A 22,774-nucleotide genomic window follows, 5' to 3' on the forward strand; every position below is an offset into this window, starting at 1 on the left:
TACAAGTGTTTCCTCCTGCACTGTGTTTTTGGAAGGGCTCTAGTCATTCATTGTTCAACAGGCAAAAAGAGGGATATTGGTTAAGCCAAAAACAATATTATTCTGACTTTGAATTCATCATAGTGTTATGACTTAAGATGACAAGCACTCTCCCAGAGAATGTATCTACCAGCTGAGTAGTATTCTCGTGAAACACTTGAGCTATTGGAAAAACTGCATCAATCTATAATGATACAAAGTACATTGTGAGAACAATCTTGGGAATAGTCAATAAAAATGAAGACCGCAGATTTCTAAGACTCTTCTTGTATCTTCCTGGATCTCTAAAATGTTTATAATTTATTTATATTCATCTTCTACAACAATTTCCATTGAGTTACTATTAGGAAAGTGAATAGACAGGGCGGGAAAAGAAGCCATGTGATTTCAAGTAGAGATCTAAGTGGAAATACTTGTTGAAGTGTTTGCGCTCTGTTTCCAATTAGTTGTTAGGAGAATTTGGACATCCCTTTTATTACCACAGATGACACACACTGGGGCCAAAGTCTGCCCTGACTTACATCCCTGCAACTCCATTGACGTCAATGGGATTTCCCTGGTTATATAAGTCAGGGCACAATTTGACCCAATAATAACTGCATCCAACTTTCTTGTAGCAAAATCCCACACACTAAAAATAAAATGGAAGAATCCTGCATGACTCTGACATAGTTCAGTCAAGTTGAAGGGAGTAATGTGAAAGATTGAAATCTCCTCCATCCTCACGAGAAGACAAGTAGGTCAAGGGAGTGTCCTGTAAACAATCCAGTTGGGACTTTCGCCTTGGGATCTCCTTCCATTCTTCGCTGTGACTTCATAAGCAGTGGGCCTGATGCTGCAGCGCTTAGACAGGTGAACAGTCCCATTGTATCATATTCATATAACATGCAGGATTGGGCATTGAGTTATGTGCAGAAAAACTATATATATTTTTTTTTCTGTCTTCTTCCACAGTCTACTTCATTCTTCTCAGTTTTCCGTATCAGTTCCAGTGAAGGATCTTCATATAGAAAGATGTAAACGCAGTTTGAGTTAGGAACTGAGAGCTCCAAAAATCTGCCCATTGGAAATAACAAACAAATTATAAAAATAGCTCTACTCATAATAGGTTTCGTCCCCTTTAACCAGTTTGGTTTGTTGGGTTTTTTTTTTTTAATTAAAGATAAATGTCAAGACTCAACTACTCAAGTGTCCATTTAACAATATGGCAAAATAATCCTCATGCTGTAAGGATTTTTGTGGAACATCGATTTGGCAGAGCAAAAGTCTAATTATAATCCGTGTTCCAATGTTTTAATATTTGAACAGATACAGCTTTGGATATTTTGCCAGATAAGTTAAACTAGTTAGCCAGCTCATATACTATTTATATTTGACCCTTCCTGCTGAGAAATCATGCTTGCTTTATTGAGTAGAAGTGGCTTAAGTAGCAGTAAAAAGATGAATATTAGAGCACGAAGGGTGGGATTTTTAAAAGAGCCTAAGGGAATTCGTTACCTACTCCCATTGGACTTCAATAGGATTTGGGTGCCTAATTCTCTCATGGTTCTTCATTTCGGCTGGAATTTTTAGCTAAAGCAGGTGCCTAAGGAACCATTCTTGCAAACACTTACTCAGGTGAGTAGTTGTATTGATTTCAAAGTTGTTACTTCCATGAGGCTCAAACTCAGAGGTCACCAGTCCCCAGTAAAAATTTGTCATTTATTGAAATGGAACTCCTTCCCCCTCCCTCCTCCTTTTGTTTAACTGTCTTCACTTGTCATTTTTATGTCTAGATTATTTTCTGTGAGGAAATGATTAAAACTGTTTGATGTTTTATCTCTGGACTCTGCAAAACTGGGGGAACACAGTGCAAGTCAGAGGAGGGAGAGAAGGAGGAAGGAAGGGTTGTGTTATTACAGTAGGATAGGATGAAAGATCAAGTATTTCTTGTGGTTTCCCCAGGAAACCAGTCTTATCTGTATCTTTGTGGCTGTATATGAAGTTACTAACAATGCTGATAAGTTTCACCGTGGATGGAATATACATGATGAAACAACCTTTTGTGCATATACTGTACTTGATAAAGCATGATTTTAAAAAAATACCCTACTTGTGGTTGGCCTAATTACTCAAATTATCCCACCCATTAGTAAATCTATGATTACAACTGCATCTCACACACATCTAGAATCCAACTGGTATGATTGCAGAGACTGAATAATTGTGGAGCGTTACTGAGGCTAGGTCTACACTACCCGCCTGAATCGGCGGGTAGAAATCGACCTCTCGGGGATCGATTTATCGCGTCCCATGGGGACGCGACAATCGATCCCCGAATCGGCGCTCTTACTCCACCAGTGGAGGTGGGAGTAAGCGCCGTCGACAGAAAGCGGCAGAAGTCGATTTTGCCGCCGTCCTCACAGTGGGGTAAGTCGGCTGCGATAGGTCGAATTCAGCTACGCTATTCACGTAGCTGACTTTGCGTATCTTAAATCGACTCCCCCCTGTAGTGTAGATGTACCCTGAGTTTTGTTAGCTGGTAATACTAAAATATGGGAGAAGAGCTTTAGAATTAGGAACTTACCTAAGAACAGATGTGGGGACAATTTCTCCATTCCAGCTCCAATACATGAGTTGGCTTATTGATCTCTTCTACACTAAGCTAGTAGGAAAATTCTTGATCTCTTGTCTTCTAAAATATGCCAGATTCAGCCATCTCCTCAAAAGGTGTTGAGCTGGATTCTCCATTGCAGATATTTACACCAGGGCAAAGAGTGTGAAATTCTACCGTTCTTGTTTTGGTAGCACTTTGTACTAGCTTTGCCCTGTAAATGACTGCACAAGGTGCAGGGCAGTGGAGAGTCGAGGTCCAGGTTTGTTATATGCACCCAAAAGTTTAGGTGCTGATTTAAACTCTCCATACCTTCTACAGATGTGCACCGTTTAGCTTGGAAACCTCAGGAGACCATGTTTCTTGGGGAATTTCTGGCACTGTCCGCTCTGGGTCAGGCAGGAAACATCACAAAAACGGCCCTTTCTAGCTGTCTTCTGATGGTTCTTCCTCATGCTGCCAGACAATCGCCAGGGCTAATGTAAAGAAAAAACCCTGAATAAATGTTAACTCAGCATTTCAAAAAAGGTGGGAACAGGTTTGATTTTTAGACATGGGGGAGAGGGAGAAATTCTTAATATTTCTAAATCAAAACTCCATCTTTTCCACCTCACACTCCCAATGCCAGGTACAGGGGGGGTTGTTTCAAGGGGAATTAGGGAAAAAAACAACAGGCTGCTCTCAAGAGGGAGGCATATTGGGTCATAGACAAGTGGGGAAAAAAACTACTATTTATAGGAAGAACTACCCTGTCAGATTTATTAGCTACAGCAGAAAGTACTAATGAACAATTACAGGCAATGAGATGAGCACTCACACATTTAACCCAACAATTGAAATTAATCCAATTTATTACAATTCTCAGGAGACTAAATTATTGCGTGCCACAGGCAGAGGCTAGAAAGCTCTGAGGTAGTGCCAGAGGCCCCTGCAGCATCCGGCAATTGATTAAGTGAGAGACTCCCAGATGATCCAGGCCCCACATTGCAGAGGATGGGGGGAGGGGGAAATCCACGGTCATTGCCAATCTGACTAAGGGGAAAATTCCTTCCCAACCCCGAATATGATCAATTAGCCCCTGAACAGGTGAGGAAGAACCAGCCAATCCAGAACCTGAGAGAGAGAATTCTCTGCATCACCTCACATAGTGATTAATTGGTGCCAGGGCTTGCCAGTTCTGAGCCCCGGCAATCGCTGGGCCTGGCAGTTCCGAGCCCCAGCAATCGCTGGGCCTGCCATGTCCGTTATGAAAGTTTAAAAAAAATTGCTTGAGCCCAGGCACCTCCTTCATTGCAAATTAAGCACTGACCTCACAGCATTGTCCCAGCACCAGCAGTGGTCATCTCTGATGCATCAGAGGAAGAAGATTTTAAAAAACAAAACAAAACCCAAAACGCAATGCAGTGTGTGTGTGTGTGGTGGTGGGGGGGGGATCCCTTTCTGACCCCTGCACGTGGACAGCTGAAACCCAGAAGCATGAGATTTTAGGAACATAAGACATGAACCGGAAGGGACCCGCAGGGCTGCTGAGCCCTGCCCCTTCCCAGCACAGGCAATTCCATCACACAATCCCACTCATAAATTTGTCAGGCTCTCTCGTAAAACTAATTAAGTGGCTGCATTCTGGGTGTGTGAGGTTCAGGGGAATTCTCCGCTGGCCAGCTACAGGCAGAATAAAAATGGGAAACACCGTCACTATATCGCAGACCAGTGAGGATTCTGTAGGAAGATGGATAGCAAGAAAGAGTGTTTGCCATTAAACATAAGCAATATAAAGAAAATGTGAATCAAACAGGCAAGGTTGTGTGCAGCATTTACTTTATGGCTGTCTACCCTCGGAGCTAGGGGTGTGATTCCCAGCTCAAGTAGACATACTCACACTGGCTTTTATTGAGCCAGCATGCTAAATATAGTAGTGTAGCCATGGCATGGAAAGCAGCGGCACAGGCTAGCTGCCCCGAGTACAAGCCTTCCTGAACCCCCTTGGTGCATAATGGGGTGGCTAACGTGTGCTACTGCTTCCCGCTGCCTGTGCTAACACTGCTACGTTACTGTTGTTAGCACTCTAGCTCCATGAGCGCTAACAAGCAAATGTCTGCTTGAGCTAGAAATCGCACCCCTTGCTCCAAGTGTAGACATAGCTTAAAAGATGTAGCAAAAGCTCCTTGGAGAAAGGCTGATCCAAACCCCATTGTAATCAATGTGAGGGTTCCGTTGACTTCAATGTGGCTTTGGATCAGGCCCAGGATATGTGCAAGATTAAACATAAAAAAAAACCCAAATATTTTGTTTGAGAGAAGAAACAGCCAGGAGCATCCTTGAGAAATAAAATCGCTGGGAGGGCGTAGAATGCAGATCTAGAGGAAATCCATTTTTAATATTGTTCTGAAATAAATGACAATTCTTTTACATCTGGATGATGATAAAGAGTGGTAAGAAGTGGGGAAAGGCTTTCAGCCACATTAGATAGAACAGACTGGAGCTAATGTTGTGGTTGTACGTGCTTTGCTTGAATGCTAGAAAAATGAATAATTTTAAATATTCCATGGTGCTAATGGGGTCGGAGTCCCAAAAAACTGAAAAGCAGGCAGACTCTCTCTTTTTATAATCCAAGGGGGTGGAGGGAAGAAATCTATGAACATGAATTTAATTTGAATATTGGTTAATTTAAATAGCCAAAAATGGACATATGTACTTCACTGATGTACATATTTTACAGATAGAGAGGTTGACAGAGAGACAACCAAATGGAAAAAATAGGCAGACAGATTAGTTAAACACTGTCTGAGGCTGCAGTGTTTCTATCAGATTAAGGGTACAATTTCCAAAAGCACCTACATGAATTATGAGCCAAAAATCCCATTTTCAAAAATGACTTAGGGCCAGATTGTCAATAATATGTAGGCCCCTAAAGATCCCATTGGGAGTTAGCTGCCTAGGTGCTTCTGAAAATCCCACTAGGTGCCTAAAATTACATTCCTAAATCTGATCCCCAGGTTCCTTCTGGTTTTGATTAGAACCCAGGATCAAAGCTTGAAGGTTACGTTCTGATACGAAGCTCTGAATATATGAACCTCCATAGAATTTAGAGTGGTTCTGATTTGCCGTTCTATTTTGCCTTCTGTCTGGCCCTGGTTCAGCAAGCCATCCCTGTTCACCAAAGCACATGGTTACCTTTAAGAACATGCTTAAATCCTATTGACTTTAATGGAATTGAAGCACATACTTAATTTTAAGTGTGTGATTAATTGCTTTGCTGAGTAGGGATGGACTTAAGCAGCTGCTTTGCCAAACCAGGGCCTCCGTTAGATAGACTCACAGAGTAAAGTGATTTATTTCTATGTATATTTCTATTTTGTTAGTTTAATTCTCTAGTGTGATGGCACATGATAAATCAAGCAAGTTTTTTATTCTGCCACACTGGCCATGCAATGTGGCTAACCACATCGCTCTGGTTATGTAAATAAGGCTCAGCTGTTGACTGCGATTGGTGGCAGCCATCTAGCTGATACTTGACATCCCTCTGTGAGTGATGCCAGCAATACGGAGCCCATGAAAACTGGTTGTAAACTGCTTAGCATCTGGCTTCGCTCATTTTTGGACAATCACAAAAATAGCTCTGGTGTTCAAACAATAAAGGCTATGCTACAATATTCAAAGCAGCAAAGTTCTCTTTCTTCTGACCAAACCACTATGGAACTGGTTTGCAAGTCACTGACGCTGGGCTTTCAGACGGCAGGTGTCCCAAATGTCACTTGTCAGCAATCTGCCTACCTCCAGCTAGCAACTCTCAGCATGCCGGCTGTAAGCAACAACTTAATTTTAAAAAGAACAGGAGTACTTGTGGCACCTTAGAGACTTTATTAGAGCATATAAATTTGTTAGTCTCTAAGGTGCCACAAGTACTCCTGTTCTTTTTGAGGATACAGACTAACACGGCTGCTACCCTGAAACTTAATTTCAAACTCAATTTACAGTGCTACAGAGTGAGACCTTCCTGTCTCCTTGTGAACTCTCGAGCAGTTTTCTTTCACATCTGTCTCTGAATGTGCCCCATGAGCTGCTTGTGCATGCCAAGGGTTTAATGGGAACCAGCAGTAAAGCCCACATGCTCCTGGCTATGCCTGGCTTTGTTTTCCACATGGAATTTACAGTACATGAGGACTTCGGAGCAGTAGTCTCTTCCAAGAAGCATGCCCACCTTTTCTGCAGTATGGCCCTACTATTACATTGTTAAAGGGGAGGTTGAAGTTCTGGCTGCTGTTACAAGAGGTGGTTTGTTGTTTTTTGAAACAGCCCATTAAAGGCACCATTTTAGAACTAGTATGTGAAATACACTTTTACATTTAAAAAAAAAGACGCAAGGCAATTTTCTTATCTCACATCAAGCTAAGTGAGCAAAAGCATACACTTAACAAAGTTATATTTAGAAGCTGGTTAGTGAATATTTAACATTCTTGTCAGTGCTTAAATTTTGTGCATGTCTGTGCTGGTATTAAATACATACAATCATGATATTTATGCCAGGGCTCAACACTCACAAATAATAAAACTGTCTCTTTTAATTGGAGTACTGCAAATCCAAGAGCTGTTTTTCAAAATCAGATGTTCTTATGATTATCTGAACTTCCCTTTGTGTTTCACTAAGTAAGGGAGAGGCCAATGATGGGAGATAACTGAAAATAACATTCAAGAAAACAGCCCTACTATTGGGGCTCTCTTAATTTGCAGTGTCTCAACCATCCACCATAAAGTCTCCTTGTGCAGGGGCCAGTGACAGGTCTGTGCATTGACTGATGTGCACAAACAAGGGCACTAACACCCCTTTTCAGTTAGGGTCTGTCTGTTCCAGTTGAGCGATCTTGTGAGCCTAGTGAGTCCCAGACTGATCATATGCAAAAACCACTCGCCCCATAACCTTGTGACAACACAAGAGAACTGAGGCCAGAGTCCAAGCTTGGGCCCTTACTTCTGCTCTGTATAGTCTGGGAACACTGTAGAAGCAGCACGTTCATCACATGGGTGGGGGAATTACCTTAGTTTCTCTAGCAATCCTTCCAGCTGACTCAAGGAGCACTACAAATGGGCTATTCTGTTCCACATGTAGGCCTACCACTATGATGCAGATTTGAAGCGGGAAGGGGTAACGACTGAAGGGCGATAGAGCTAATGACTGATATGGGTAACATCCCATCAAAGAATTAGTCCCTATCAGTGTTCGTCTACACTTCCTTTTTCCTCTGAACAGCGTGTAATTGGTCCCATTCTTCACTAGAAGCTGAATAAAGTTACTAGACACAGTGGGTAAAAGAGATGCCCTTCTTCTGATAATCTGGAAGCCTGTCCTGTGTCTGTCATTGTCATGCCTCTATGTAATAGCTTAGCACTTTTCATCCAAAGATTTCAAGGTGCTTTACAGATGGAGAAACTGAGGCAGAGAGAAATGCAAGTAATTTAGCCAGTGTCAGAGCCAGAAAAGAATGTAGCTTTCCTGGCTCCCAACACAGTGCCTTATCCCCTAAACCATGTTACCTTCCACTGGAAGGCCAAAGGAGGATAACCTGTATCAAACTGATGTCTCTTTATCTTTATGATCAAGTGAGAACATCATGTTTCATTTAAAAAGAGGCCATGTCAATTTTTTTTAAAACCCCTCTTCCCACATGATGTGCCTCTCCGAGATCTCTCAACATCAAGCCTGCCCTTTGTTTCTAATAACTGCTGTGTAGGTCTCTGCTGAAATGAAATACATGCCAGTGTAACATTCTTTATAGCACAGTGTTTACTTAGCGAGTTTATTACCTATTTTTACTGGAATAATGTGAAATGTAGGCAGTCAAATAAGCCTTCCCTGCTTCTTTTTCTTCAAGCGAGCCGAGCCAGGAAGGAGGAGTGCATCATGCATATGTTTTAATGAAATTACAGTGCTGAGATTATTTTGCTTTCTCGTTGTTCATGCTGGCTGGAATTCACCCCCTTCTAGCCAACCCACGCAACGTCTTTCATTCCTTGGATCCTCAAGGTAGTTAGGTGCAGCATGGCCTGGCAGGGGGGCCACTGCACTTCTGCATGCAGAGCTCCCCACCAGTTTGGACTGAGCTGGCGCAGAAGGAAGCATTGAGTGTGCGCTGAGGGAGGGGCCAGTGGTTCAGCATTTACAGGGGTCAAGTGGCTTGGAAACCACCTGTGGGTTCTTCTAGCCCATCCGCTGAATTAGCAGCTGGGATGGGTCACACGCTGCAGTTTATTCAGGATTTCTGCACGGAGTGGCTCAATCTGCTCCTGATGAAGGTAGCAGCAAAGTACCTATTGGTTTCTGTGGGATTTGACCAGCAGTGACCCATGAGCCATGGCATACACCCAGAGTCTTTCCCAGTGTCCCATAATTATAGATACAACTATGAAAAATTAATTCTGGGCTGATATAGTGGGAGGATTCCCAGTGTTCAATAGCTCTGACACCTCGTCGCTTGCAGCTAAACTTTTCCCGATGCGTCAGGCTACAGCACAAACCTAGTTGTATTCCAGGCAGTGTAAAAATTCTTTTTTAGGTTACTGTATAGTCTCTTTTAAAGGTGGAGAAACTGGACACCGTTAGCAGCAGCTGTTACTTTAGGGACTACCAAAGTGACCCAAACAAACCCCACAAATCCTACATCCTCTGTAGAGGATATCTCCTTCGGACTTTGTGACTCTTGTGCTCTGGGCTTCCCCAGCCTTGAGGTGCCGGCCAACAGATTTTGTGGACTCAGGTGCTTAGTTCATTACCCCCACCAGCAGTAACAGTCAGCTGGTATATGCAGTGTTTGCAGAATAAACATGGAAATGCATCTTGTTCCCTTAGGGAGAGCAACCTACCTTCACATAGGAGAAGTGATCGACGGAGTGGACATGAGGGCGGAAGTAGGGCTGCTAAGCCAAAACATAGTGGTGATGGGAGAGATGGAGAGGCAATGCTATGACTATAGCAATGGTTTATGCACCTTCTTTGATTTTGACACCTTTGGGGGACACATCAAGGTATTGTATAAGTCCTTTACTGATACCCTTCTACACTGAACCAAACAACATGCACCTAGTAAGGGGGCCATGACATGGCAGGGAATGTCCTGTGAGTGGAGGCCTGCAACATAAACAAGCCCTTCCTAGAGTAGACCATAGATTCAACTCCTGCTTCTCTTTTCTTTGCAGGGCTCACCACACCCCTTCAAACATTACCTTGCCAGACTGGCTGGGGATCTGCACTCACAGGTTGCAGAGTTTGGATCCAAAATCCAACTTCCCCAAGGTTTGGTGGTGCTCAGATCTGGGGCTTCCATTCAAACCCATCTCCCCTTAAATCTATCACAATTGCTTTATGAAAAGCATTACATGCAAACAGATTTGCCAGAGTTTGCAAACTAGGAAGCATCTGCTGTGCAATGGTTTGATTACTCCAAATTCTACCCCTGCTATCAACCATCATTGTCTAAGACTTGCACTGCCTGACTAATATGAAACAGAGAGACCAGGGGGGTGAGGTAATATCTTTTATTGGACCAACTTCCACTGGGGAGAGTGACAAACTTTCGACCTTACACAGTGCTTGAAGAAAAGGTCTGTGTAAGCTCGAAAGCTTGTCTCTCTTCCCAGTGGAAGAGTTGGTCACAAGTTGGTCCTATAAACGATATTACCTCACCACCACCACCACCCCCTTGTCTCTCTAGTATCCTGGGACAGACACAGCTACAACAACACTGCATGCAACAGTGAATAATATGAAACAAGCTGCCAGATGTTCCTACTGACACTTGACTGGTGTTTTATTTGTTCTGCAGATTGGTCTTGGTTTTAAAGCTGCCCATATTGAAGGTTTAGAATTGAAACATATGGGCCAGCAGAGAATGGGACACTATCCAATTCACTTCCACTTGGCTGGAGATGTGGATGAGAAGGGAGGCTACCACCCTCCATCCTATGTGAAGGGCGTCTCCATTCACCACACCTTCTCGCGCTGTGTCACAGTCCACGGCTCCAATGGCTTGCTGGTAAGAAACAGCGGTTTGATGACTGCCTTCCTGATCAAGATGTCATTTGATTCCCAGCCCAATTGCTGTCCCTAATAACATGAAAATGATACTCAGGCCCCTGAAACAAGTCTCATTACTGATAGAATTGTAGAGTTAAACCAAATGCTCTTCTCTTTTGCCCTGGATTTATTGAGTGATATTAATATGAATATATTTCAACATGTGTCTAAAACACAAATCCAACATAAGAATGTAAAACCAGGGGCCAAATTTTATACATGACTCAGAGCTGACAGGGCTTTCAAATGCCATTGTATTCAGAGATTCCTGCAGACAATCCCATCTACAACGGGTTGTTGAATCTATCTATAAACAAATAGTTTACTGTTAAAGAAGGTAATCACCAGATCTAAGGTTACTTTAATTTGCTAATAAGGATTTTTGTTTGAAATTCCCATTCACAACGTAAGCAGTCAGAGACCTCTGATTTAACAGAGCTGTTTGTCAGAACACTAAGGTGATCCTGTAGGTTTCCTATAGTACAACATCTATTTATCAGGTAAGTTACAGCACAGGAGAGTGCATGTAATGACCACTGCAGCAGCAGCAGCAAACTCCCTGCACCTCTGGGCAATCACTCTACTTCAGAGTAAAGAACACAATGAAAAACATTCTCACAAGACTCCATCAGTGCTGCTTTCCTGGGGCATGAACAGTACAGGGACTGGAGCTGAGTTTAATTCAAAAAGGCTTTGATCAGCAAATGCACACCTTCTGTATCACTGTTATGCTAGCTCTAAGGGCTTTGTCATGGAGCACTGTTTGTCGTCTTAGTGCCTTCTCAAATAGAAGCAGGTTCTGTTGATCACATTTACCTTTAGTGTGTTCCTCAACTTTAACTTTATGTTGTTTTTAAGATTATTTTGAAAGCCGCGCACATTAGAAATTAGAGCTAGGACCCCATGTCCGCTCCACCCAACTGCTTGTGGATATCTAGGCCCAAGGCCAAAAAGTACAATTTGGCTGTTAGTACTGAAACCATATAACCAACCACCATATACATTCATTTTGTGAATGTGTGAGAGAGAAACCTTGGCCCCACATTCAGAAAAGGTTCAGAAATGTGCAGAGCTTTTAAAGGCATGTCACAAACATCAGAACTGACTTCTCAGCTTTTCCCAAGCATCAATCCAAAACAGTGGCCTCGACATGCCTGTTAGTTCCTCGGGAATCCCACATTTTTCCTGTGTTGGCACCACATGTGAAAAAAAGAATCCGAGCCAATATACAAAAGTGTTTTTAACAGGTCTCTAACCAGCCAAGATCTCAACCCTGGGCATAAGAGATCAGTGTTTTAACATGAGACCACCAGCATGCCATGCCACTGGCTGTTTCAAATGATGGTCATTGAGCACTAGGAATTCTCCCAGTATATCACTGGTATTTTAAAAAACACCTGCACTAACTTTTCATTGAACCATTGTAAGAGCTTGCACTGTTCAGGCTCAACATTTTTCATCCCTCATTTTGTTTTCAACTGGATCCTAAAATCTGCTGTAGACTTGGTTTCTGAAAAATCTGTTCTACTTTACCTTATCTACATTTTATTAGACATCCAAGGTGTATAGCTGCTTTCCAATTTAAAGCCATCCATGTAGCAGCACTAAGAATGTAACTAACGCACAGCCTGGAAGAAGAGAATTGCCAGGAGTCTGTTTGTCAAGTAATGAGAAGGTTCCTAATAATGGCACCATAAACACATCCTCTAGCTATGTGGCGGTTACACAGCTGTTGATTAGCAGAGGGATGACTAAAACCTCAGCTCTGATTCTAATTTTAAACCCCGTGTCTCTATTGACTGATGCTTGTTCTCACTGCCAAACCAAATACCCAGAGAGTGGCATTTCACGGGTCAGCTGGGTGGATTTATATTGGGTATTTGGAAATTTTCAGTCCCTTGTGCCTTTTCCAAATAAAAACCATATCATTGTGACTAGGAAATACTGTAAGGATCCCTGTTCTCAGGCTTTTCTAGCCAAGACAGCAATGATGAAATGCAGACAGGCTGATGTGATTGAAGAAAACTGCTTAATTCTGGGGTTGTTACTCAACAACTGTGATTCTTTGAGGGGCCTTGGCGTTTGATCCATGGCAAGTTATTTAAAGGAAACCTCCACTAAAAGAGAAATGCAACTATACAAAAAACCTACATTGATCATTTAATCTGTTTTATTGTTTTACTTTTAAAAATGTATAATTTACTAATCTACACTCATTACCTCCAAAAAATTGATTTTGCACATTTTATTTCAGCTGCATGTTTGTTGCCCTCTGTTGAAATGCAATGCCCAGTGAAAGAAATCCCATGCTGTGCAGTCTAGCTGTTTGTCCCGTTGCAGCACAAAAGAGGATTTCTAAAAGTTTGATAAACTACACCGATGTAGTTCATTTCAATTAAAAATGCATTCAATCTCATTACCCTATAATTGGACGTATGCCCCGAGCAATTCCTCCTCAGCTGATCCTGCAGCGCTCTCTTCTGCTATGAAATCTAGTTTTCTTTCCCCTGGAGATACTACCTGAAGTCACAAAAACACAGCCAAATCTCCAACGAGGAAAGTACCGTTGTTATTACCTGCACTTCTAAGATGGTCTTCATTGTAGTATCTGGGCACCATTTATTTAAGTTAGCTAAGTTATAGAAGAGAAAATCAGGAAACAGTAATCTCCTGCCCGCTTCTCCTCACATATCATTCACTGCCTCTGTGAGCAGATAGAGCCAAGGCATAACCTGCTAGGAGACCAGTTGCCTTGGTGATCTTTGAGTGAACTAGTCTCTCAGTAGACACACACACAAAATTTGCTGGAATATTAGGCCTCAAACCAGCAAAGCACTTGATCAGATTATTACATTTAGGTATGTGAGTGGTCCCATTGACTTCCAGTATTTCCATTGGTTTCAATGGGACAGCTCACCGGCCTAGAGTTACGGGCTTGCTTAATGCTTTGGTGAATGAGGGGGGAGGCACTTGGGTATTTTGTAACAGTTAAATCATTGTTACAGCAGCTTGGAAATTTCCATGCAGACTCTTCACTGGGCTCTCAGGTTACTAGTGTCACAAATTATTTTGCTTTTAGCACCCTTGGCAGCAGGCTCAGAAATGTCAACGCTATAAAAGATTAGAAAGAAAAAAATAAACACATGTCACTGTTTGTTTGCTCCTGGTGGCAGAGTCCTCTTCCTGTGCATTTACACACTGATGCTGAATGCCTGTCGCTGGACAATCAATAAATAGCTGTGGCTGGCTCGAACCTAACATGTTCTACGCTTGTCCACAAGCATATGTTCCCTTTAAGGGCAGGGATGGCCTTTCTCAAACCGAACCGGTTGAAACGGCCTTGTTGCCGTAATTACGTAATTGAAACTGTCCAGGATTGCTGCAATACGCTGGCCAACTTTCCCTCTCCATTATACCACTGCAACCCCATTGATCAAATTCTGCTGCTACTTATACCCTGGTCAGAGCCACTGAACTGGCCCATAGGGTGCAGGCTGAAATGGAAGCTGTTATCAAGGATGCACATGAAATGAAGACTGATAAACTGTCTGGCAGAACTCGAGAGAGCTGTGCTACTGGGGATAAGCAGGAGTGTTATCTAACTGCTACAGCGATATCTGCTCTCAGTAATCCAACTGCACTACATGGCAATTGCTTTATTTAAAAGGGCACTGTCAAATCTAGCCATAAATTACACTTAAAATAAGCATATAGACTAATTGTAAAGTTTTTGTGAAATTTAATTTCCCCCCCCAATGCATCTTTTTAACAAACAAACCTTGTCCAGCAGTTCCCAAACTTTTCAGCACTGTGCTAGTGCATGAGAATCCGAAAATGAAACAGTTCCATATTTGTCAGTTTCCAGACTGAGTCATCCCAGGGGCCAGAAATAGGAAAAGTAATGAATCAAGTAAAGGGTGACAAGTAAATCAGCTGGTGTAAATCAGTGTAGCTACTTTGACTTCAGTGGAGCTATTCTGACTTACACCAGCTGAGGATCTGGCCCAGAGCCGCAATCCCACATTAGGATATCTGCCAAAGGAGATGACACAGTACAGCATTCCAGCCTATGCCAATACATTGGCTTCCCTCTTACACTACTAGCAGATGTTTACCTCTGCAATGGTACTGAACCTATACAGGTTTCAGAGGGGTAGCCGTGTTAGTCTGCATCAGCAAAAACCACAAGAAGTCCTTGTGGCACCTTAGAGACAAACAAATTTTTAGTCTCTAAGGTACCCCAAGGACTCCTCGTTGTTTTTGCTGAACCTATACAGGGATTTGTTGTTCCCTATCCATGTTCTAAGTAATACGTCCGTTTTTCACTTTTCTGTCCTAATGTATTACACCAATATAGATCTAGTTCCAGAGTTCACTGGTGTGATGAATTGGTGTAGCAGGTACCTGAGGAATTGTTTGAGAAGTCACTTGTCAGCTTTCAGCAGCTAAACACTCCAGAAACACCATATATGTGTCTCTAAAGTGTGGCCAGTGTACTCAGGAAAAATAATAGATTTACACAGCTGGTCAGTTGCAGTTTTGGCATCCCTGTGACTAAAGGCCATGCTGATGTAAAGGTATGGTGATACTCCTCTTGAAGATAGTTAATTTTCCTGAAATGTTCTAGTATCCAATAGGTGTTTCTAATTGCAAGGCTGGCAAATTTCATGCTTTCCAAGACGGGATTATTAAAATGGCGCAGCACACTCATTTGACACTGAAATACTGGTGGTGGTAGGCTTGCTTGGCTATCTAATTGAATCGAGAGAGTTAGCAGCAAATTTCGGAGAAGTCATTTAACAATGTATTACACTGCATGTAATTTTAACAGTCTTTAATTTACTGTGATGATTTGTGTTCAGAGGCTTGAATATTTACACTGGACCATGGGCAATGCATAATACATGTGTTTGCACATGGCAGTGTGCAATAGATCTGGCAGGCAAAGTATTCTGTCTGAGTGTCTCTATTTAACCATTTCAAGTTCAGCCCTGGAAGTTGGTTCCCCTTGGCTGAAAGCTCTGAGATAAAGACCAGAAAACACTTCAAAAGTGCCTACATCCATTTTCAAAAGTGACCTGGGTATTTAGGAGCCCAAGTCTCATTTAAAGTCAATGGAACTTGGACTGTCAAGAGCTTCAATCAGTTCTGAAAATGGGTCTTCGGTAGAGCTGGTTGCAAAGTTTTCAGCAAAACTTCCTACTGGAAAAGCTGTTTTGTCTAAACCAGTGGTTCTCAAACTGGGGCCGCCGCTTGTTCAGGGAAAGCCCCTGGCGGGCTGGGACGATTTGTTTACCTGCCGGGTCCGCAGGTCCGGCCGATTGCAGCTCCCACTGGCCATGGTTCGCCACTCCAGGCCAATGGGGACTGCGGGAAGCGGCGCGGGCCGAGGGACGTACTGACAGCCCCCAATGGCCTGGAGCGTCGAACCATGGCCAGTGGGAGCCGAAATTGGCTGAACCTGTGGACCCGGCAGGTAAACAAACCAGCCTGGCCCGCCAGGGGCTTTCCCTACACAAGCGGTAGCCCAAGTTTGAGAACCACTGGTCTAAACCGAACTGTTTAGTGGAAATGTCTTGGTTTCCACCCAAACCTCATCAGGAAGATCTGGCTGGAGATGGCAACCCCAGAATAATCAGTAGCCCAGAGGTTAGGGTGCTCACCTGGGATGTGGGAGAGCCACGTTCAAGTACCTGCTCTGAATCTGGCAAAGCAGAGACTTGAGCCTGAGTCTCCCATTCCATGCTCCAGCGTTCATTTCAGTGTCTCCTGTTTGAGCTGTTCCACTTTGTATAGACAAATGAGTATTCATTGGACCAGGGAGAGGGGGTAGCAGGCAGAGCAGTGAATTGACATTGGATCTCCCACATCCTATGGGAGTTTTCTAATCATCTGCTAGTTCTGGAGATCTCTTGCTCTCTCCCACTGTTCACAAAGAACTTGGAAAGGTCTCAAGTTTGTTCCACATCAGAACAAAAGCCATTTCTGAAACCTCAATGTTTTCCATGAAATGGAAATATTGTTTTCCACCCAGCTCTGGTTTTAGGCTCCTAAGTCCTTTAGTTATTTCTGAAAATTTTACCTCAGATCTTCAACTGGGGTAAATCAGCACAGCTCTGTGAGAGACAATAGGCTGCAGTGTGAACTACATGTGAACTGCAGGGTTTTCAATGGAGCTACACTGATTAACACCAGCTGGTTTGTTTCAATTTCAAGTAAAGCTCTTGTCATCAGTTGGAAAAAGGGTCAGGTCAGACCTAAAACAACTCAGCCTGTCCAGTAAACAACTAGCAGCATCTCTGATAGTCTGGAAAAATATTTTTTTTTCACTTCAGGGGATACATTTTAGTCCATCAACCTCGCTGTTTGTGGAACTGCGCACAAAAGTGAATGAGCCCAGATGGGGTTTAAACATCTGATGTCCCCCCCCATTCCCGTCTCTTCGTCTTCTCAAGCTATTTGTCTTTTATTATAATATTATCACTTGCTCGACATGCAGATTACAGCAGAGTGTAATTAGCATTTCATATGAAATGGCAAATTCTTTTTAAATCTTAAAAGCTTACACTATCACTTAGTATGTCAATTCGTTGGGACAAGGACCATCTTTATGCTCAATGTGTTTGTACAGCTCCTAATACAATAGGGTCCTGGTCTCTGACTGAGGATCCATAATAATAATAGCATTATTATTATTTATTATTATCTCTAAGTGGCTGGAAAATTAAATCTGAATGCAGCTCCATTTTTGTACATGCAGATTAAGGACGTTGTGGGCTACAACACCCTGGGACACTGCTTCTTTACTGAGGATGGGCCAGAGGAACGCAACACATTTGATCACTGCCTTGGACTGCTCGTTAAACCTAGCACTCTCCTGCCATCTGACCGAGACAGTAAAATGTGCAAGATGATTACAGAAGGGGCATACCCAGGGTACATCCCCAAACCCAGGCAGGATTGCAAGTAAGTGGAAATCTTTTTTGTTTGTTTGTTTTTCCCTCGCCTTGTAGGATTTGACTTTTTTTATCCATGAAACACAGGATTGGGTGTATATAGTTAAGTACTCTGCTTTCAGCAATATGGGTCGTGTGCTCCAAAAGATAGGGTGTTTCCATGCTATTTATACATTTACACATGCAGGGTATAATTTTGCTTAGTATTTTTAGTGTAAGGTCAACTAAAGTGCTTGTTATCGCAGATATTCTTGCATGCAGCCCTTTCAAAGTGCAATATGAAGACAAATGGCCCTGACTCTGCATTGCCTTGCATCTCATTTACATCCCCATTATGTGGGTATACAATGCTATTAAATTCAGAAAGGGACAGACTCTGCCACCTTTATTCATACTGAATTGTACTTTATTCTGCAACTAGTCCCATTGATTACAGTGGAATTCCTTGTGGAGTAATGGTATTACTCAGTGTAAGGAAGGGTGGAAGAATCTGTCCCAACAGTCATATTTTGCATCCACTTGGCATATACTGTACAGGGAGTAAACTCAAACCAAAGAGTTGAATTCAATGTAGTTCAGCAAGACCTTGGAACGTGGCTATGGAATATCGAAGGTTGCCTAAGCATAGAGTCCCTACTACTAATCACTATATAAGTGAGTGCATGAAAGTTCTTAAAGCTCGTTTCTATTTGAGGCAAACTCTAAGCCCAGCCTGGCAAACCGCTGAGTGCCTCCTAGAAGGTGCTAAGCAACCTCATCTCCCATCTTGCAAGATCCAATCTTCTAATGTGTCTATTCACAAAACCTCAACAGGGCAGATTTATGGGATAGATCTTGGTAGTGGTTGAAATGAAAAGCATTTTAGCCAGAGTTCTTTTTGCACTTTATCCCATTACTCTGTAAAGACCGACTTAGATGAAGTATAGGAGAAACATGGCCAGAATGGCTGCCCTCTCTGTCTAAGAACCCCCACAATCAATGCACGCATTCTGGAGCTAGGGTTTCACTGGTAACTATGGCCAGCTAACAGCAAGTTTTAGGCTTTGTGACATCAGAGGGCTAACTCTTTTTTCCCCCAGCTTCTTATTGAATTTTTAAAATAAAATTATGGGGCCAGATTCTGTCCATTTTTACACATGTTGCCTTGTACCTTACTCTGTGAATAGTCCTCTTGATTTCAGTGGGAGTATTCAGTCTAAGGATGGCTATGAAAATCTGGTCATGGACTGAGAAGCCAGTGGGGGATGGTAGTGAACCACAGTAGCATGTGGAAAGAGCAGATGCTAGGGGGTTGCTATGAAAACCCCATAGAAACTCTTTGTCAAAACCCTGGCTAAACCAGTCTCCAGGGACCCTGGAGCCCCATTGTAGGGCTTTTCTTGTCTATGACTTGTGCAATGACACATTTACCTTATCGTGAAATATAATTGACAGCTAACAGCTTCATACCAGGGTTGGGATTTCAGTAAAAATGCCTCATTTAATTCCTGAGGTCTTTAAAGATAAGGCCATTTTGCTGCATCTGCCGATGATGGTGACAGCTGTGATATGATGAGAGAGAAAGAAGCCCCAGTTGCTACACCCTCTAGGCAATAGCTTATCTGCTTTATGATCTGACCTGCCTGTACTGTGTGCAATGGAATGCTAACTCCTTTGTGTGTGCTTCGGGGGTCATTTTCATGCTCTTCTTTGTTCCTGATCTGCAGTGCTGTATCCACCTTCTGGATGGCCAATCCGCATAACAACCTTATAAACTGTGCAGCTGCAGGATCCGAAGTGAGTACAAAAGTTTCTTATTTGGGAAAATTCAGAACAACTGCAAAAGCCCTGCAACTTTTGGTTCTCACTGTTTCCACTGCTCAGGCATTTCTAAAAGCCATATATTGATGCAGCTAGTGCTACAAATGCAATCTCCTTTGCCTTCACCTGCCCATTTCTGGTCATTTGCTGAAGTTAGGGATTGCAGATCTGGATTACTTTTAACAAAATCCCGAAACCAGAGCCTGTATAAATTAAAGACCCAACCCTCCTACTCCCATTAAGTCAATGGCAAAGCTCCTATTGACCACAATGGGAACAGGCTCAGTCCTAAACCAGTACATGAATGGTATGTAGGGTTGTGACATTTAAATCTATGCTAATGCTAATTCTGCAGAAACTCTAACTCAGCTCAGTTGTCTTTGTTTGTTTATTTTTAATTGAAAAAATAAACAAATTAAAGTATTTGGCCCAAAGTTTCCAAACCTCCATGCTTAAATGTAGGCACCTAGATCAATTTTGGGCACTTAAATAAGTGGCCTGATTTTTCAAAGGTGCTGAGCACCTAGGGTGACCAGATGTCCCGATTTTATAGGGACAGTCCCGAATTTTGGGTCTTCTTCTTATATAGGCTCCTATTACCCCCCACCCATCTGTCCCGATTTTTCACATGTGCTGTCTGGTCACCCTATGAGCACCTGAAGTTCTCATTGACGTAAGTAGGGTTTGTGGGTGCTCGGCACCTCTGAAAATCAGGCCAGTTTACATTTAGGTGCCTCAGTATGGATGCTGGAGGCTAATTTTAGGTGGCCTGAAAATGCTGGCCATAACTGCTTTCATGTGTGGGGGGGGGGGGGGGAGGAGAGGGAGGGTGTCTTTTGCATGTAGTTACAGAGCAATACCACCTACTGTTGTGTCCTGAAATCCGCTAGCTTTCACCTTGCACTATTTCCTGGTAAGCCCCTGTACTAATGTAAATCTGTAAAGTTCAAGTGAAGCTCATGCTGTGTATTCCCTTTTGCAGGAAACAGGCTTTTGGTTTGTTTTTCACCATGTGCCTACGGGCCCCTCGGAAGGAATGTATTCTCCAGGCTACACTGAGCACATTCCAATGGGAAAATTCTATAACAATCGGGCACATTCCAACTACCGAGTGAGTCTGCACGCAATGAAAACTATCTTCATGTCTAAAAACACCACTCGATTTCTCCAGCTTTCTGAGCCTGCAAGCTATTAAGTCCTGTGATTTCTGATTCACTGCAAGCAATTGCAAACTCATTTTCAGCATTTGTATCTACAAACAAAGTGGCTTGTTTGCTGGTATAATAGAATTACAGACTCTGTTTACATTGGATTCACTTTACGATTCTTGGGCTAAAGGCTAAACTTTCTCATGGGACGTTGGGAGATAAGAGGGTCTTACTTTCACTCCTTTCCACCAGGTCATCTGTCTGCTTTTGCTCTTCTAGAATGGTGCCGTTAGCTGCATCTTTTGGCAGCTTGCCTGATTATAGATCATTGGTGCCAATGTTAGCCATTGATCAAATAGCATCTGGTAGACAAAATAATATAAGCTCAGTCTAATCACTTCCTAAATCTCTTTACTTATTCGGCCCAGACATACTACCCTGGGAAACTGTACACTGACCTTCTGAGCCTTCATCTGTTACTTAATGTCTTTAGATTGCAGCACGTATTTAATTGGCTAATGAGATGGGTTGAACAGGTGCTGGAAAACACAAGGGGCTTTTTAAGGGGCTGCAGACAGAAGGTGGTAGAGTGGACAGTCCTCCTGTTTCTCATGCCACTTGCAGAAGCAGTAACCTTGAAAGTGGTCCATGCTGAAATGATGCATTATAGGACACAGCGAGTGGCTGATGCTATGACACAATTCTCAGATGCACATCTTCTGGGAGCAGCACTTCTGGGCAGGATTTCACAGCCAGGTTGCTTGAGTATCAATGGGAATGGATATTTACTTGGCCAGGGGCTGGTATTTCAATTCATCTTCAACTGGAGTGGTAACCATTCTAATAAAATACAAATATTTTTTGGAGAGCCATTTTGTTAGCTAAAGATTCCCCAAAAGCATAAGGCACCTACCCAAGTCAGAGAGAGCTAGTGACTTTAAAGAGAGTGATGTTTTGCTTAAGTGATCAGGACAAATTTAACAAAAATTTCTTCTCAGAAATCTTTGCCTTGTACTTTAAATGTTGCACCATCTTTCACTGGTGTTGGTCTAGGTGGTGTTTTAAATGTAGAAGGCCAGATCCTCAACTGGTGTAAATCAGGATAATGCCTTTGACTTAAAAAATAAAAAGCCTTGGTGTTTTACACCAGCTGGAAGATTTGGCCCAGAAACTTAAAACGACATCATAATTTTACAGTGTATAAATACATCACAAAGTTCCTTTTCCTCCCCAGGCTGGCATGATCATTGATAATGGAGTCAAAACCACACCAGCATCTGCTAAGGACAAAAGACCTTTCCTGACACTGATTTCTGGGAGGTAATGCATTGTCCATGGTTTGATTTAGAAAGTTATCTGTATAACGCAGTTTGAGGGTTGGATTCTGCTCCCTCTGAAGTCAATGGGAATTTCTTCATTGTTGTCAGTAGGTGTTGTATAAAGTTCCTAATGAGCAAAAGGCTTCGCTTTCTCCTTGCCGTCGATGGGGTGTGGCCTACCTGTACCATTGCAGTCTGACACTCTCCATGAATCTCATTGGTGGGTTTGGTACTTCCCACACAGACAGGTACAACCACAGTAGTTGATTTTACAGGATAGCTGGTGAGGAGTGTAAGCTCAGCCCAATAGGGTGATTGTTTTAAAACCCCTGACAATACCTCAGAATTCTACCGGGAACTGTTCTACACTAGAAAGTTACGTCAACCGAGTTACGTCGCTCAGGGATGTGAAAAAGTCATGGCCCTTGAGAGAGAGAGTTAAGCTCACCTAAACCCCAGTGTATACAGTGCTAGGTCTACAGAATAATTCTTGGTCAACCTAACTACTGCCTCTCAGAGAGGCGGATTTACTATAGCGACAGAAGAACCCCTTCCATTGCTGCAGCAAGCATCTACAGCAGAGAGTTTGATGTTGCCTCTTCATATACCAGAATATGTGCCTTGGAAAACTGGCTATGGCATATATGCACAGTAGCTGATTCCAAAAAGTTTGTGCCTTCCAATTTGAAGGCTGGAATGAGCCCTAAAAGCTTAGCAATTAAAGAGTGTTGCTGAATGACAGTCAGACTTCCTGGGGCAGATTCTGTGTTCCGTAGAACTGTTGTAAATTGAGAATAACTCCATAGACTGCATATTCTGCTTTCAGTTAGAGAAGTATAAATCCATGCTAA

At 42.7% G+C, this 22,774-nt stretch overlaps 1 protein-coding gene across 1 annotated transcript in view; it reads left to right on the forward strand.

The window, feature by feature from the left end:
• The window catches only part of CEMIP (cell migration inducing hyaluronidase 1), a 144,894-nt gene that overhangs the window by 97,316 nt on the left and 24,804 nt on the right, over positions 1 to 22,774 (forward strand). The window contains exons 12-17 of the mRNA XM_054041306.1: positions 9,477 to 9,652; positions 10,450 to 10,659; positions 17,461 to 17,666; positions 19,363 to 19,432; positions 20,439 to 20,567; positions 21,839 to 21,924. Of these exons, the coding sequence (XP_053897281.1) occupies positions 9,477 to 9,652; positions 10,450 to 10,659; positions 17,461 to 17,666; positions 19,363 to 19,432; positions 20,439 to 20,567; positions 21,839 to 21,924 (877 nt within the window). The remainder of the gene's footprint in view (positions 1 to 9,476; positions 9,653 to 10,449; positions 10,660 to 17,460; positions 17,667 to 19,362; positions 19,433 to 20,438; positions 20,568 to 21,838; positions 21,925 to 22,774) is intronic.

This window comes from Malaclemys terrapin, chromosome 10 (assembly GCF_027887155.1).
Source record: "Malaclemys terrapin pileata isolate rMalTer1 chromosome 10, rMalTer1.hap1, whole genome shotgun sequence".
Taxonomy (NCBI): Eukaryota; Metazoa; Chordata; order Testudines; family Emydidae; genus Malaclemys; species Malaclemys terrapin.